Source organism: Nipponia nippon, unplaced genomic scaffold (genome assembly GCF_047370975.1).
Source record: "Nipponia nippon isolate SJK-2023a ecotype South Korea unplaced genomic scaffold, ASM4737097v1 scaffold_7, whole genome shotgun sequence".
Taxonomy (NCBI): Eukaryota; Metazoa; Chordata; class Aves; order Pelecaniformes; family Threskiornithidae; genus Nipponia; species Nipponia nippon.
In genome coordinates, this window is record NW_028262391.1 from 19,307,407 (window position 1) to 19,325,489 (window position 18,083).

Here is an 18,083-nt window from a genome sequence, read left to right on the forward strand (position 1 = left end):
AGAAATACAAATTAATTTTTTAAGTTTTTCTTTATAGTAGGAACTCTTATTGGTCAATCATATTTGAGGTACATTCTACAATAATACGCTTTGTCTTTTTTCAGAGAAAAAAAACCAGAAGAAAATTCTGTATTTAAGTTAGTTACTAAGAAAAATAAAGAAGTGTGAAAACTTAAAAAAGAAAATATATTAACAGTGATTACTTCAAACTTAATATGAAAAAACTTAGTAAATACTATGAATGCCTTCTTAGTATCCTCTTTATACTTAACATGCAAAGAAACATTTTCACTGTAAAATATGAAAATGCTCTCTGTCAGAATTCAGTAGAGGACGAAATCTATCTGTGGACCTTGATGACATCAGGAGTGACATTTAAATGGAAGATTTACAACCCAACGGTCAGGTCATGGAAAACTTCACTATTCATGTAAGTAAACACTGCGATTCCTTTTATCTTATTTCCTCATAAGAGAGGAGACTCCTTTAAAAGGATTTTGGTTCTTTTCATCTCTTTGAGATTAAACACGTAAGAACTGTTAACAGCAATACTTTGGCTCTTGCAGACATTAACATTTTTAGGGGAAGTTATTACAAATCACATGTATAATAGAGCAGTAACATATGCATTTGAGTTGTTAACAGCATGTACAACAATTACATAGAAACACCTGTGAATTATGTAAGTCTGAAAATCCGTCTACTTATAAACTTATCTTTGGCTCCACAAAAGCTCCTTATTAATCCTTCCCAAATAATCCTTGTCCATTTAACTAGGGAAAAACACAATTGTAAAAGAGAATGAAAATATTTCACTGGTGTTACCTGGTTCTCCCTTTACTCCTGGGGGACCAGGCATACCATCCTGACCTTGATTACCTCTTTCACCAGCAGGTCCATTTTTTCCCGGGTCTCCAACAGCACCTGCGAGTTATAATGGACCACAACATCATTTTCACTTCTACTGTTTTGCATTTCAAAGGGAGAAGATATGAGTCCCCTTTACTAAAATTTAATTAGTTCAGCTACTTCAAAGATAGATGTAACTGTGTTGGTATATAAACATTTGTAAAGAGCAGCATATAATTTTTATTGAGCTCACTGGACTTCAATGGATTTAACACCTCCCCAATTTTCACAGGCAATAACTTTCTGTCTTTCAAAGACATTTTAGGACCCTGTCTTTGATTTAACTCACGCTGGTGGGAATCCATACAGGCAGCATGGTTTCTCTCCCTGGCTTTATTACAAATTCAAGGTTTCTCTAAACAGAGAGTAGGTTCTGATCTTTGCTAACTCTGCTGATACGTCAGTGCAAGTTTACTAAAGTCTACAAAACCACAACATCATCATTTTGATGAGGATCTCTGAATACAAGAGCACTCAATGCTCTTTTTGAAGATAATTACTGGCACTCACTTTAATAAAGTCTGTACTGCATATTTACACACTCCCCCTTATGTATATTTTGAATGGTTTGATCTCTTCTGTTGCTTTAACAAACAACTGCAACTCTGTCCCCTCTTTCCACTCTACTTCATTTTCTTCTCCTCCTCATCTATTGTTCTCTTTTAGGAGGGAGAACAAGCCTTTCTTACAATTGTATGGCTATCACATCTTGAGATGCTTTACAATAGTGAAACAAAATTAAAACCTCTTGCCTCAGCTGAGCTGATAACATTGAAAACAGGCTGTTAAAGACCTTAGCTGGAACCAGAGAAGGTAAACAAAGCCTTGAACTAACATAAACAGAGACTGCAACTGCATCAGTTAAATTCTGAAAAGCTCAGAACAACATCAACTGCCTCATTACAAAGAAAATAACAAACCAGGGGGCAGTGATTTGGGACAGATGCTATATATCATACCAGGAGGGCCTGTAATGCCCTGTTGTCCTGGATGGCCCTGCTGTCCTTTAGCACCAATATCTCCAGGAGGTCCAATGTTCCCTATAAGAAAAGAAGAGTGTGGGAGAGGAAAAAAAGGCATTATCACTAGATGCAGACTCAGTCTGAGAACTTCACTATCATTTCTGCGTTCAACAGCTGTGAAAGACCTCTACCTGATGTAAGCTAGCCTGGCTGCACTGACTACAAAGGAGCTGTTTAGGTTTACAGCAGATGAATATAAATATGCCACCCCACAAGCACCCTGTGTAGTTTATTGAGAAATTATCTTCTAGAAGCATGTCAACATCTCACCACCCCTCCAAAACAAAACATACCTGGGATTCCTGCACCTCCAGTCTCCCCTCTGATCCCATGTGGTCCTGGTACTCCTTTATGTCCTGGATGACCTCGGGATCCTTTTTCTCCTTTGCTGCCCAAAACTCCTGGGGGGCCTGGATCTCCCTGAGAAATAGCAGTTGCACACAAACAGGTAAAGAAACACATTACATTAAATACGTTACATTCCATATTTGAACAACAGAAAAATGATACGTAATTTTAAAGTTTAAGTAAGTAATAATGGTTCATTATGATTTTCAGACAAAAAAAATCAAAGTAGACTAATATGAAGCCTTCTCATAATACCACTGATCCTTTAGACATAGCTAAGAAAAAAAAGATCTTTCTTTAATCTGTACAAACCAACTTCAGTCTTCAGATGTTTTCACCGGCACATAGGCTTCCCTTCAATTTTATTCTAACAGCTCCTCTTTTGATCCAAATATATGTTCCTTACATGATATACAGCTACACAAAATACTGAAATACATATTTTTGCTTGAATTCCCACTGACTTTCATGACAGCAATCTCATTGTGGCTACCCAGCTAATACAGAAAATAAACAGATAACTTAAGACAGATTGCAGGAGTTATAGTACAGTTTACAGCCTCAACCATGTATTTCAGATAATCTCATATGTAAAAAGACTCCCAGTTGCTCAACAACTAGAATATGTGGAGTAAAACTGTATACAATTGACCTAACTTAGGTACTGTTTTTTCATAGCAGTATATATTATGTTCAGTAATATATATTGCTAAGAAAAAACACTGTTCATCTTATGTAATGATATTACTAGACTGTCAAAACCCAACAGTACAATTTTAGATTACAAAACTTTCGCATTTGCTAAAATTATGTTTTTCCATACTTTTCAACATACAAGTATTCCTACTGCTGACTTTTTAAGTGCAAGTCCTTGTTCCTAGTGGATTAGCAACTTTTACAGAAATAAAGTTATTTCCAAGATATTCCATCTTTACAAATAAGAAATTCTTCCAGCAAGAGAAAAATGAAATATAATGAACTCAAAAATTTCTCCTGAATAATGACACAATAGGATTTCCATATTTCTTATCACTAACAAATTAGCTACTTCTGCAAGCTCTGCAGCTCGTGCTTACACATTGTTCTGTTTTTATAGTTAAAGGCTCTGCATATTGCCTAATATGACAATGCTTCCATTGCCTTTATACCTTTGGACCAGGTTCTCCTGGAGGCCCAGGAGATGGGTACCCACGGTCTCCTTTGTCACCTGGAAAGCCACCATAGCCTGGTGGACCAGGGTCACCTGATGGTCCTGGAAAGCCTGGAGATCCTTTCTGTCCTTTTGGACCTGGAAAAATACAGATACTGATACCATTCTTAAAAGGTTCATAACTGCATACCACACCTTGTGTTTTGCTTGTATATTCAGATATTCATTCTTCATTAAAGTAATTTACACAGCCAGTGGTTTTACTTCTAAACACATTAAAAAGAGGTTCTTACATGTAACAATATATAAATTAAAGAAGTTATATTTCATTTAGAGAGAGGGAGAATTGCATTCTGCAAGTGAAGCAAATGCTGGGGTGGTGAGAATTCTATAGGTACTGCAAAGAATAAATCCCAGTTTAAGTATTGTGTACTGCATTTACAGTAACTGCTCAGATCTGTGCAAACGCTTCGATACAGCTCTATGAATTTGTAATATGACTTGATAGAAAATAACCTGGAATTCCCATGTCCCCTTTGTTTCCCGGTGCACCTGGGAATCCTTGTCCTCCAGGAATCCCTGGAAGACCCATAAATCCTTTGACACCTGCAAGATGAAGAAATAAGTGTCAGCTTCACATGTTTGCTTTAGACATTGGCTGGCTGGCTGGCAGAGCTGTCATGAATACAGAATCCCCTACCACCCACCTTGTCATGGCATCTTATTATTTTATAAATCAACATGCAGCCAAAGTATAATTCTTCCTCTTGCCCCAGACACAGATAAAATTATCAACATTGTTGTCAGAAAGTCAAGGAAATAACAAGCATCTTATGTATCAACATTAAAATAAAGGTTTGTGACCACAGCACTTAGGGGCAGCAACTGAAATATACTTTTGCAAAATTTGATCAAGATCATGAATTTGTATTTACGCACTGGACTCTCCTTTCATTGTCCCTGAGTTCAGTCTGGTTTCTGGGCATGTGACAACCACATTATTACTTACTCATGATGCACTTCTCATAACTAGTATATTCAAGAGCTTTTTCTTATATGGCTTAGGCACTTTTTCTCCCACTCACTTATCTTCAGCTTATTTTAGCTAAATTAGCATCCAGTTTAACGACTACAAGATCTAGTTGCATCTAGAATGTCCAGATGTCTAAATTCCAAGGCACTAGCAATGCCTGAAGATTTAGGCAGGTGAAGTCTTATTTTCTTCCATAAAAAGCCAGGGAGTAGTGGAACATCTGCAGTTTTTCCTGTGATGGCTACACTGCAATGATTATAAAGGATCTTAATGACAGAACATAGCAGTGATGCTGTAATGACATATAGCACAGATAATTGCCATTGTGAGAAGAGCCATTTGATTACAAGTTTAAAATTATTTCTAATTGTCACCATTTTTATGTATCTAATTATAGTGTCATATGGTTTTCTACAAAGAAGTTCTTTCAAAGAATCAAAAATAAAGAATACAGAGAAATAAAGATGTTTTATTAGCATTAACCTGAAAAAAAAAGATGCATTGTCTCATTCAAGGTTCAACATGTATTATTATATATGAGGTTACGGTAATGGCAGAGCCAAACTTTGTGAAATGGCTTAGGTAGGTTTATAATTTATGCAGGTTCTTTTTAAGTCTGTTTTTCACTGAAGTTATGGTAACTTTCAAAATATAAGCCAAATATGTAGGCTTTGAAAAGGGAAACAGAATCAATCTGAAATAAAAAAAGCTTCTGTAATATTTTTGTGCACAACTGTAATGTACATATTTTAAAATTCTTACTTTTTTGTTAATAATACTGGGAATTCAAACTTCACTTTTATAAGTACCAATTTTTATTCATTGGCCTCATTGGCTTTTAGATTTTAAAGTTATTATTCAGGATCTAGTAGTATTTTCTATTTATTACCACAAACAATCATAGAATTGTTTAGGTTAGAAAAGACCTTTAAGGTTAATGGTTGGACTTGATGATCTAGCACTGCCAAGTCCACCACTAAACCATGTCCTCGAGCACCACATCTACCCATCCTTTAAATACCTCCAGGAATGGGGACTCAACCACTTCCCTGGGCAGCCTGGTTCGGTGCCTGACTACCCTTTCAGTGAAAACATGTTTCCCAATATCCAAGCTAAACCTCCCCTGGTGCAACTTGAGGCCATTTCCTCTTCTCCCATTACTTGTTACTTAGCAGAAGAGACCAACCCCCACCTCGCTACAACCTCCTTTCAGGTAGCTGTAGAGAGCAATAAGGCCTCCCCTCAGCCTCCTCTTCTCCAGACTAAACAACCCCAGCTCCCTCAGCCGCTCCTCCTAAGACTTGTGCTCTAGACCCTTCACCAACTTCATTGCCCTTCTTTGGACACGCTCCAGCACCTCGATGTCCTTCTTGTAGTGAGGGGCCCAAAACTGAACACAGTACTCAAGGTGCGACCTCAGCAGTGCCGAGTACAGGGGCACTATCACCTCCCTGGTCCTGCTGGCCACACTATTCCTGATACAAGCCAGGATGCCATTGGCCTTCTTGGCCACCTGGGCACACTGCTGGCTCATGTTCAGGCGGCTGTCAACCAACACCCCCAGGTCCTTTTCCACCAGGCAGCTCTCCAGCCACTCTTCCCCAAACCTGTAGCGTTGCAGGGCGTTGTTGTGACCCAAGTGCAGGACCTGGCACTGAGCCTTGTGGAACCTCATGCAATTGGCCTCAGCCCATTGATCCAGCCTGTCCAGATCACTCTGTAGAGCCTTCCTACCCTCCAGCAGATCAACACTCCTGCCCAGCTTGGTGTCATCTGCAAACTTACTGATCGATTGCACTCGATCCCCTCATCCAGATCATTCATAAAGATATTAAACTGGCCTGGCCCCAAAACCCCCGGGGAACACCACTTGTGATCAGCCACCAGCTGGATTTAACTCCATTCACCACAACTCTTTGGGCCCAGCCATCCAGCCAGTTTTCTACCCAGTGAAGAGTACACCCGTCCAAGCCATGAGCAGCCAGCTTCTCCAGGAGAATGCTGTGGGAAACAGTGTCAAAGGCTTTACTAAAGTCCAGGTAGACAACATCCATAGCCTTTTCCTCATCCACTAAGCAGGTCACCTTGTCATAGAAGGAGATCAGGTTAGTCAAGCAGGACCTGCCTTTCATAAACCCGTGCTGACTGGGCCTGATCCCCTGGTTGTCCTGTATATGCCACGTGATGGCACTCAGGATGATCTCCTCCATAACCTTCCCCGGCACTGAGGTCAGGCTGACAGGGCTGTAGCTCCCTAGATCCTCCTTCTGACCCTTCTTGTAGATAGGCGTCACATTTGCTAACCTCTAGTCGACCGGGACCTCTCCGGTTAGCCAGGACTGTTGATAGATGATGGAAAGTGGCTTGGTGAGCACTTCCACCAGCTCCCTCAGTACCCTTGGGTGGATCCCATCTGGCCCCATAGACTTGTGCACGTCTAAGTGGTATAGCAGGTCACTAACCATTTCCCCTTGGATTATGGGGGCTTCATTCTGCTCCCCGTCCCTGTCTTCCAGCTCAGGGGCTGGGTGCCCGGAGAACAACTGGTCTGACTATTAAGGACTGAGGCAAAGAAGGCATTAAGTACCTCAGCCTTTTCCTCGCCCTTTGTCACTATGTGTCCCCCTGCATCCAATAAAGGATGGAGATTCTCCTTAGCTCTCCTTTTCTTGCTAACGTATTTGTAGAGACATTTTTTGTTGTCTTTTACAGCAGTAGCCAGATTAAGTTCCAGTTGGGCTTTGGCCCTTCTAATTTTCTCCCTGCATAATGGGTCTGTATTTGGAAGGAAACAAATAATCATTTGGTGGTAGCTGCTATGATTTTCAAAGAGCAGCTTTTGAAATTGCTTCGTTTCAGAATTCTCAGAAAAGCTTCAGAGTTCATACAGAGAATGTAGTGCTGCTGCTGGAGCCGTGTTTATGTGCTAGCACTGAGGTAATATTATCTCTACCTTCCACGAGATACAGTAATTTTCAATATACATATTCCATACCTGGTAGACCAGGTACTCCTTCAGGCCCGTCAAGACCTGGGGGACCTCGCACACCGGCATCTCCTTTTTCTCCTCTTAGACCCATTCTTCCTTGAACTCCTAACACAAAGTTTCATTAAAAAAGTATTACAAAACAACATCTTGTATCCTAAGTTTTATAACTCTTAAAACTAATGAAGCGGAAGTGGAGGATAAGATTTTCACTCTGTGAACGTACACAAGCAAGACACAAGCTCACAGTTAATGCCTTCTGTTTTTCTCATATGGAGACAAAAGGAAGTTTCTGAAAGCTTCTATAGGAAAATGTCTACACAAAAAGCCAGACAGCATTAGTTAAGCACATTCAACTCATACACAGAGAGTCTGTATTAATATTGCAAACAAAGGAATTCTTCTGACAGTCAAGTATTTCTGAGGAGACTCAATTTCTTTGCAATCCAGCATCTAGTTGGTAAGCACACCCATTTCTGTGCTCATGGGCTACTAAATGTGTAAAACCATGAATGTATAGCATATATTTATATAAGCCTCCTAGTACTACTAACATATTAATACTGGTTTGACATTACAATAAGTTTTTTTTTTAAGGAATATGGACTTGTTAAAATAGAAATAAATATTTAATGTAATACCCAACTATCTCATAATTAAAAAGGCAGTTACAGTGTTCAGCAATAATTATTTGAAAGCCATGTGAATAGTCTCAGTAGTCAGTTTCTTCCATGTTTTAGAATCCACTGGAACTGCAACATAGATGACAACTCTAACCAGTTTTGAATGACAGAACAATGAATGTGTACCTTTTAAGCCTAGTTCTCCTTTAGTCCCAATACTGACCAAGGTCTCAGATGGTCCAGGAAAACCTTTATCACCTGGTTCGCCTTTTGCTCCAAGAAACCCTTTTCTTCCCTCTAGTCCTGGGAAGCCAGAAGAACCTGCAAGAAAATATAATGAAATTTTCTGAAGAAACCTGACTAGACAATAGCATAAAGGAAGCAATGAAACTCCTGTCTTCGAGGGCAACTATGTATGTAAATATACATTTCAAATCAACAACCTAAACTAGCTGTTTAATTACTCCAATCATCAATAAAACATCTATGAGCACAGTATATGGCAAGAGATGGTAATTATTTCTTATACTGAATATATGTATAATCTTACATCTGTTGAATAGATACAATAATGATATTTGGAATATGAACAGGGTAGAAAAAAGAGACCAAAAAAGCTCTCTGCTCTTTATTTAGTAAATCATCAGTCACTTTTACAAATACCAATGAAATAAAAAAGGTAGCAATTCAAAACTGCTAAAAAACCCCCCAAAAACTAACAATGTCATTCAGTCTGTAAACTGCATGTATACAGAAGTCAAAGATGTACCAAGACTCAAAGAAATTCCGGTATGACGTGTACTCAGGAGTGGTAACACACATCAAGATGGACAACAAGCCTAGTTCAGCATGGAAGTTTCTATATTCTAAGTAATAATGAAGGCAGATACTATGGCCACTTGCCTCTGACACCTGGGTTGCCTGGTCTTCCAATCATGCCAGGGGGTCCAGGAATTCCTAACAGGCCCATTATACCTGGCTCTCCCCTTGAGCCTGTGGAATTGAAGCAATATGAACATAGTTAGTATTTTATCAGTGAAACAGAACATTACTTCAGAAAACTACACATATGCCTGTCATTTAAGTGTTTAATTACTTATTTGATTTTTTTCCCCCCATTTCTACAACATACTGTCTAAGCTGGTTTTCCAGTCTTGAACTACATGAATAGCACTTACACCCACAGTAACCCCCAAACTACCTAGATTAGTAGCTGCAACAGCTTCTATCAATGAATGAAATAACTGACAGTGAGGATAATGCATCTGAGATACCCACATAGGGATGGGAGACCTGTCATGGGATGTTCTAGCTCTAGTTGAAGGCCAGCTGGGACATGACAACTCCCCTCAAATGACACCAGAAACCTAGGTTTGCACAACTGAGTCAAGCACTACATGTTTATCATTAGTTTTACAGGTTGTATATATAAAAAGGTATGTACGACCTCCTTCCCACAGAATAATGCAGGATTTGATAATAATGAAAAATCTTTGTTAGAGATAAGAAGCATTATATACCTAATTTTTTTTATTCTACAAATCCAATTTGAACACATTTCTGAAAAAAACCCTACAGGGATTACTGACCTTACTTAAAATTAGCTCTGGTTACCATGACAGAATTTGACCTGACTCAACTCTGTCAGATTCAAGATCTGAACTTGCTTTTCAAGAAAAAGAAGATAGCATTAATAAGCTATCTGTTTGAAAATGGATGCTGAGTAAAAGCTACTAAACACTTTACACTTCCATTATGCTGAGGAGTTGCTTTGAATGTTAACTAGCTCATGTCCTACTGCAAGGACATTACTGTACAAAGGCCAATGTAAGGTAGCCTGCTGTTCTCAGAAGACTGTTATGGAAAGTTCAGTACTATATCATGACAGCTTCAAGATATGCTCATCATTTATTTTCCATATAGATCTCAATGATATACGAAACCTGTTGATGGAAAAGTATTTCAGCATCTTCACTTTGGAAAAGCATGACTGACACCTTTTTGCAGAGATTGACTTAATTTCTATGTCAAAACAAGTATTTGGGGAATCCTTACCTGGTACACAAGAGATTCCTGGCCTTCCAGACTGTCCCTTGGGACCAGGTAATCCTGTATTTCCCTGAAGACCTATTAATCCAGGTTCCCCAGGCTTTCCATAGATTCCCGGGATACTCAAGCCAGGACGACCTAGTTTTCCTTTTGAACCTTGCAAACCTCTTCCTCCTAAGAAAAGTGCATGACAGTACAGTATGGTACATCTGTCTGGAAAATAAACCTTTATCTCTATCTTGCTGTCAGGAGCATGAAACTCTTCTTGAACTCTGCCTGGTTGGGGGCTAAACATTAGATGTATAAGACAACATACACGCTCAGGAAATCTTAAAAGAGTTGTGGTGGTGTTTTTTTTTTTTAAAGAAAAAAAAAGGCAGGAGTAGGCAATTCTGTCATGTCTCAGAAAAAGAAGAAAAAAACAGACAAAATTCCTTTCGAGGTCATATATAGGAAGACTGTGCTGGGTGTGTTTCTCTTAGAACGGAAGTCATACACAGTATATGTAGGTACTTTTGAGTCCCTAAACTGGTTTTTCACCTAGCTGAGCTCTTCCTCTGTTCTGTTTCTTTATTAATTGCATTGCACCAAGGAATCTAAGTTCAGCCCCATATAGGAGATATCACTGAAATATCCCTTTTTCTGCAGAATTTGGGCCAGTTTGTGATTAGTCTTTGTACTGTACAATGGAATCTGAATCTTAATCCATCTTAATCGGTGCATGTGTTTCCTCCCATCTGCAGAAAGTGTATCTTGTAAATGGACTCACATTTTCTCACATACTATCCTATAACCAATATCCAAAACCAACTTCAGCTCCCTCAGGCCATTGGAAGGCAGAAACAAAACCCAGACCCACCCAGTCAAATGGCACATTTGATTCAGAAGGTCCTACCTGGTGGGCCTGTAGCTCCCTGGCCACCTGGCAAACCTGGCAGGCCAATAAGACATTCAGCAGGTTTCCCCGGAAAACCTGGATCTCCAGGAACTCCAGGTGAGCCACGATCTCCTAAAAGAAAGGAGACTGGATTAAAAATGATTTAAGTAGAAGTTTCAGGCTTTGAGTGAGCATTGTTTGACTTGGCTTCCCTTTCCTTAAAATAGCTTGCTGTGCTCCTTGAGTTTGTTTGACAACAGTACCTCTTAGGCCATCATCACCATCATGTCCGGCAGGCCCTGGTAGGCCTGGAAGTCCTGGAAATCCAGTATCACCTTTTGAGCCAGGAATGCCACGACCTCCTGGTGAACCCAGTCTACCTGGCTCTCCAGGAATAACCATGCCTGGGTCACCCTGCAACACAGACAGAAATGTAAACAATCCACATGTACTATGTTTTGCAAATCTGCCCAAATACTTTCTCCACTGTGTGATCAATTAACTTTTTATTAGGGTAATTTTCTCCATCCCCTGGGGATCTTTCACATTATAATTTTTAATGGCTCCAATTCAGCAGACCCCTGGATGTTCCTTATTGACCAGCCACAGGTTCCATACTGGAGGAGTAATTCCTCTAGACAGCTTTTGAACTCTGTCTCCTAACTCCAAGGAATTGCTACTGAGCAATGCAAGACACTTGGCCTTTACTGCATTGTGATGCTTGCTATAGCTGTGAAAGGCTTTGGGCCTATATCTGAAAATTTGGTTGAAGTTTGTGCAAATACAGCTTTTCCTTTATTTTATATGATAGTAATATTTTTATCAAAATATTTATTTAAATAATCAAGGTCAGCACCCAGATGTGTCTCGGAATACTCAGTGTCAGTTATTGTTGGGTTTTTTTTTAATCATTCTTCTGAACTTTGTTTTCCATGAAGACTGTTTTACCACAAATGTCCCAAGTTTATTGCCTGAAAGGAAAGTTTGAATTGGTTTTCTTTTTGGATGACTGAACTACTGGTTGTTTTGAGTACTAGCTTTGAGTACCAGCAAATCAGTATGTTCATAAAGCAGATCAGTAGAGCTGAGCTTATACCAGTCACTGATGATACACTTGGACCACAAAGGCCACTCCACATCCAGCTGTACTGTGGCAACACAGAAATATAAAAAAAGCCACAACCCCAAACTCCACTCTTTGTCATGTCAAAAAAACCCACAAAAGAATGACATATAAGCACACAAAAAAAGAAATGCCACCTTTTCAAAACTTTAGGTGTTATTATTTTGTTCAAATTTGAATCCTGATTACAGAACAGTCAAGAATCCTACATTTATGCATGCCTTCACTAGATTAGCTTCTGTTAATCAGCAAGAGTGGCTGCAGTATTACCTCCAACCTACTTCCTCTACACTTCAATTCAATAGAGCACTTGCTTAAATTAAATGCATAGTTACTTGTCACTGACCTCCATCAAGTATGTGCTTAATTACAATTTCTGAATAGCCATCTTTTCAGAAGCTGTGGCCTTAATTTTTTGCTGTAAGCAATGCAGTATCCTCCTTGTGCTCCGAAAACTGAAGTACCAAAACATCCCAAACACTTGGAGTTCTGAAATCCTGTATCTGAATTTAAATTTTTGGCTTGAGTCCCTTTATATATAAACAATTTAATTTAGTAGTTTGTGCATCACTGGTCAAGAAATATAGGAACTCTTATATTCCTTACACTTCTTAATTTATTTGCTCAGTGTCACATTTATGAATGAGACCTATGGAAAAGTCTGTGCTGTATTTCCAACCAAACCTTTTCTCCTGGTTGTCCTAGGTTTCCAGCTCGGCCTGGATCTCCGGTCTTTCCTTCACAACCTGGTGACCCTCTGCCTCCTGCAAGTCCTTTATCTCCTGCAAAAGGAATTAAATGGCAGTACAGATGCTATGGTTATCACCTTATTTTACAAATGGGTATTTGTATGGATGCAGTTATGAGCCTCTGACACTAAAGTAGCTTACAGGGGCTGAAGACAGCATCCTGATTTCAGATCTGATGTGACACACCGCATCTTGTTCCTTACATATTCTCTCAACGTTGACTGTAACACTGCTTGGCTACTTGCTTCAAATCAGTTATTTAACATGCTCTCTTTTTTTAAAGTGAAGCTATTCTGATGTCAGTTCCCTACTGTTTTCTTTAACAAGCAGCTCGGTAGTAGTTTTAGTATCAGAGCTTTCTCCCCCCACCTCCGCCAGGATTATGTGAATAGTTCTTAATATTTCTAGTGTCCAAAGAGGGGCACGACTTTGCATGAGGAATGGCCAAATTCACAGTATTCAAAATGTTTTCTATTACTTGCACATTAGAGCAGGTATTGCATTGTACATAACCAAAATTGATTAAAAATAAAGTACTGACACTTATAAAGCTCTGCTTCTGTAACACATATCCAGGTAAAGAGAATCCATCAGAAGTAAGCATGGCACTCCGATGAGCTGCACCTGTTTGGGCAGTATTCCAGGAAGCATCAATGTCTTTTAAAATATTTTCCTACTGCCAGCTTTGATACCTGATTCTCTGAAATACTTCAAAAAGTTTCAAACTTGCAATTTATAAGCCTGAAGGCAATAAATTACAAGAGTGCTAAAAACACTTGCCCATTTGCCTGTCTGACTAATGTTCATCTTTTTTTCAGCTTGTTGATTGTTTTTAATGTGGACTAAAAAAAAAAATAGTTGGGTTTTTTTGTTTTTTTTTTGTTTTTTTGTTTTTTTGTTTTTTTTAAGATCAAAAAGAGTATTTTACCTTTTGGACCTGGGTTTCCAGGAAATCCCAGCCCTGGAAAGCCTGTGTCACCTGTTGGCCCTGGATGTCCTGAATCACCTGGCTCACCTCTTGCTCCAACCCTACCTGTACAAAGAAAACAGGTAAACTGTGATGTATCGTACCACAGAACATCAACTTGTAAGATTAGGTGTTTTATAGTTTATCATTATTAATTAGGACACGACTGTAGATTATATTAGAACTTAGACACTGTTTCTCCTCCACAGCAGGTTTTCACAGTTAAAACGCTAATTGTGTTCACAGTATCAAAGCAGGCATGAGTCTGTGACTTAAGTTTTCATGCAATCTGCCCAAATTCCAGACTTCTAGGAACAACTACATGCAGATACAAACCTTCCACTTGTTGACAATATACAAACACACATTATAGGGGTGAGGCTTGGAACAGAAGCAACTATAAGAACAGAAGCTACCATAAAGCTGCCAAGAATTTTTCCTATGCTATTCAGGGCAGCTTTAAGGACTATTGTTCTACAAAACCAAAGTAAAGATGAGCATGCTGAAGGTTAGCACCAAGACAAGGGTTCTAGATTTTAGAAGAGCAAACTTCAGCTCCTCAGAGCTCAATTGGGAGGGATTCCATGGGAAGTTTCCATGGAGGATAAAGGAGCCAGCGAGTGCTGGGAGTTCTTCAGGAATGCTCTCTTGGAAGCACAAAACCAGTTTATCCCCTATAAAAGAAAAGGAAGTAAGCAGAGCAAGAGGCCCCCTTGGCTCAACCACGAGCTCCTAGGTCTGCTTAAAACCAAAAGAGATGCGTACCAGAGACAGAGAAGTGGAAGACTGTCCACTGAGAGCTACAAGGCCATTGCCAGAGTGTGCAGAGATGCAGTTAGAAAGGCAAAAGCTCAACTTGAATTAGAACTGGCCAGAGACGTCAAAAATAACAAGAAAGGGTTCTTCCAGTATGTAAATTGCAAGTCGAAACAGAAGGAAAACATAGGCCCACTGTTAAACAGTAGAGGTGAATCAGTCACCAACAATGCTGAAAAGGCAGAGGTTCTCAACACCTACTTCACCTCTGCCTTTTACCAACACTGTTGGATCCCAGGCGTTCGAAACAAAAATCCAGGAGGATCCGAACATAGACCCACCATCAGTGACGAAGGAGTTAGTACGTGAATTATTACAGGAGCTTGACCCCTACAAATTGATGGGCCCTGACACCATCCACCCGAGGGTGTTGAGAGAGCTGGCTGATGTCGTTGCGGGGCCACTCTCTATAATCTTCGAGAAGTTGTGGAGATCAGGGGATGTCCCAGAGGACTGGAGGAAGGCAAATGTTACCCCTATCTACAAGAAGGGCTCAAGGGAGGATCTGGGTAATTATAGGCCCATCAGTCTTACTTCAATCCCCAGGAAAGTCATGGAATGGATCCTCCTGGGGGCCATCATGAGTCAAATGAAGCATGTGATTGGGAAAAGCCAACACAACTTCATAAAAGGCAGATCATGCCAGACAAATCTGGTGGCCTTCTATGATAAAGTGACCTGCTTGGTTGACATGGGGCAAGCAGTCCACGTTGTCTACTTGGACTTCTCCAAGGCCTTCGATATGGTTCCCCACAGCCTCCTCTTGGAGGAAGTGATGCGTTATGGCCTGGACAAGTGGTCTGTGCAGTGGGTGAGGAATTGGCTGACAGGCCGCACCCAAAGGGTGGTGGTAAATGGCTCTTTTTCAAACTGGCAACCCATCACAAGTGGGGTCCCCCAGGGATCGATATTGGGCCTAACACGAGAGGAAAATTTTTCACAATGAGAACAGTCAATCATTGGAATAATCTCCCCAGGGAAGTGGTTGACTCTGCTATGCTGAACACATTTAAGACTCAGCTGGACATGGTGCTGGGCTATCTCGTCTAGATTGTGCTAGAAAGGTTGGACCAGATGATCCTTGAGGTCCCTTCCAACCTGGTATTCTATGATTGATTCTACGATAAAGATGCCTTATGATTAGCCTGAATGTCACTTACTGTCCTTCAGCACATTCAAAAATTCCGCAAAATTTAAAACGCCAGCAACCAAAAAATCTCACCTAGAACTCAAGCCCAAAACCCACCCAAAAAAGGAAACTCAGGTTCTTAGAACAATGGTTAGTAACAGTCATGTCAAAAAGGAATGAGAAAACTTAGTAATACAGTTACTTCTTGACTATGCCCCTGCAAAGCATGAGAAGGGCCGAGGGCTTTAGGAAGATTAAGAATGCTTTAACCTAATCTTCCTCCTTCTGTTTTGAAAGTTGCAGCATTCCCAGCATAACTTGGGATAGGCTTTTGTCAAAGTCATGCCAGAGGCGCCTTTCTGGATATATAAGCTGAGGCGTACGCACCAGATGTTTCTGGTTCTTGGAGGAACCAAGTCATAGCATAGGACTGCTTGGAATCTCTGCTGTACTGCACACCATGGAGATGGCCCTGCATGCCCTTCCTATTCACATCCACTTTCCCTAGTTTTCTTGAAAGGGAATGTTACAGCTTATTCCATAGTTTCTGTACCACAGAAATCCTTTCTATAATTATTTCAAAGTAACCCAACAGTTTTATCTGTCCAGAGCTGGGAGAGAAATCCCAATCAGATTATCTCTGATTTTTACCGTATTTAGTGCAGACATACTCACCAGGCACTCCTGGGGGTCCAGGTAAACCATCTGGTCCTTGAGGTCCTGGCAACGCAGGTAATGGGGTTATCCTGCTGGTCTCTCCTTTCAGACCTTCAGCAAATACATAATCAAAGATCACAAAGGCTTATAGTTTGGCAATATGTAATCTTAAGCATTTAAAAATATTAGCGATCAATCTACTTGGTTCAAAATGCAGTCTTCTACAGTTTCCGTATTTCTGAAACTCCAACAGAATTTGAAAAGCCTTCAGATCCTGGCTTCATAAAGCAAAAGAATTTTGTGGACACCAAGCCCACCTGCAGCCTTCCTCTCAGACCTCCTGCAGTCTACTGGAGACCCAGAAAAGGAAGGACAAAGTCAGCAGGAAAACGATGCAATTGAGAAATGCTTAATCTGCAACTCCACTTCATAAAGATTTAATGGGTATTCTCTTTAAGAAACCTTGACTATACGTGCTGTCCAACTAATCTCATAGCTGACCCTGCTCTGAGCCGGAGTTGCACTAAAGACGTCATAGGGTCCCTTCCAACCTCAATTATCTTATGACCCTAAGACTTTTGCTATTATCTCCACTGGAGCCAAGTGGAAATCTCATCCCAGGAAAAACTTCCTATGTTTCATAAATTATGTCTTTGACTTCAACTTATCTCTGCAATTTCAATCAAGTGCTCTTTAACACAGGTAAAACATGGTAAAATAGGAAGTTACAAACCAGCTTCTCCAGGTAATCCAGGTGGACCAGGTCTTCCTTTAGAGCCTTTGAAACCTCTTATTCCTTGTGGTCCATATCCTGGCAGTCCAGGAAGCCCCATCTCTCCAGGAAGACCAAGACTGCCGGGCAATCCAGGTAGTCCTTTATCTCCTTTTGAACCAACCAATCCCTATTAATGATTACACATGTGTGTATACCAAGCATTACTTGCTTTCCACACCAGCTTTCATAACAAAATGCCCGATTCTCTGTCTGACTGTAATCTTGCATTACTTTAGCAACAGAGTAGCTCTGCTAATTTAAGAGGAATTTTTCCTCTGATTTACTTGTGATTAAAGGAGTATAAATTTTAATATCAATGGTTACAAACAGAGGGCTATTAAGAGTGAAATAGTAGAAATAAATAGAACAGCTTGATTTTTCAATCACTGTGGCATTACACTGTACACTTCTTTGATTTTTAAAACAGGTTTGGTAAAACAAAAACAAAAACAAACAAAAAAACCCCCAAACAAACCCTCAGCTCTGATTCTCCTTGAATACTGTCAAGTCAGGTTTAGAGAGTTATATCTGAATCACTTTCACAGTTTCTCAGCCAACACAACACAACAATAATTGTTACTTTTTGTTTCTGCTGAACAAAGAGCTCTGCCCTAACAATTCCAGTTTTATGGTCAGTCCTCCCAGCTTTTGTGGTTTCACTCAGCCCTGACTGAAGATTAACTCCTAAAGGCTGAACAGGAATTATTTGAATTATTATTTCCTTTTAAGCATTACAAGTAGTCAGGAAAACTGTCTTTTTTTTTAAATCTTATTCATTACAGGAATCCAAAATAATGCTCCAATATAAATATCCAAACTAACACCACAATAGACTGCCGAGGTTTTTCAGCAACATGTATCTACACTAGC

At 39.9% G+C, this 18,083-nt stretch overlaps 1 protein-coding gene across 4 annotated transcripts in view; it reads right to left on the reverse strand.

Moving 5' to 3' along the window:
• COL4A3 (collagen type IV alpha 3 chain) overlaps nt 1–18,083 on the reverse strand; it is a 67,277-nt gene that overhangs the window by 12,779 nt on the left and 36,415 nt on the right. For all 4 annotated transcript variants that reach the window (XM_087739739.1, XM_087739742.1, XM_087739741.1 and 1 more), the window contains 15 exons: nt 17,172–17,340; nt 16,457–16,549; nt 13,798–13,902; nt 12,805–12,902; nt 11,261–11,411; nt 11,016–11,129; nt 10,127–10,294; nt 8,975–9,064; nt 8,258–8,392; nt 7,458–7,556; nt 3,946–4,035; nt 3,428–3,567; nt 2,225–2,351; nt 1,869–1,949; nt 826–924 (listed from right to left, as the gene is read on the reverse strand). In XM_087739739.1, coding sequence (XP_087595865.1) covers nt 826–924; nt 1,869–1,949; nt 2,225–2,351; nt 3,428–3,567; nt 3,946–4,035; nt 7,458–7,556; nt 8,258–8,392; nt 8,975–9,064; nt 10,127–10,294; nt 11,016–11,129; nt 11,261–11,411; nt 12,805–12,902; nt 13,798–13,902; nt 16,457–16,549; nt 17,172–17,340 — 1,759 coding nt within the window. The remainder of the gene's footprint in view (nt 1–825; nt 925–1,868; nt 1,950–2,224; nt 2,352–3,427; nt 3,568–3,945; nt 4,036–7,457; nt 7,557–8,257; nt 8,393–8,974; nt 9,065–10,126; nt 10,295–11,015; nt 11,130–11,260; nt 11,412–12,804; nt 12,903–13,797; nt 13,903–16,456; nt 16,550–17,171; nt 17,341–18,083) is intronic.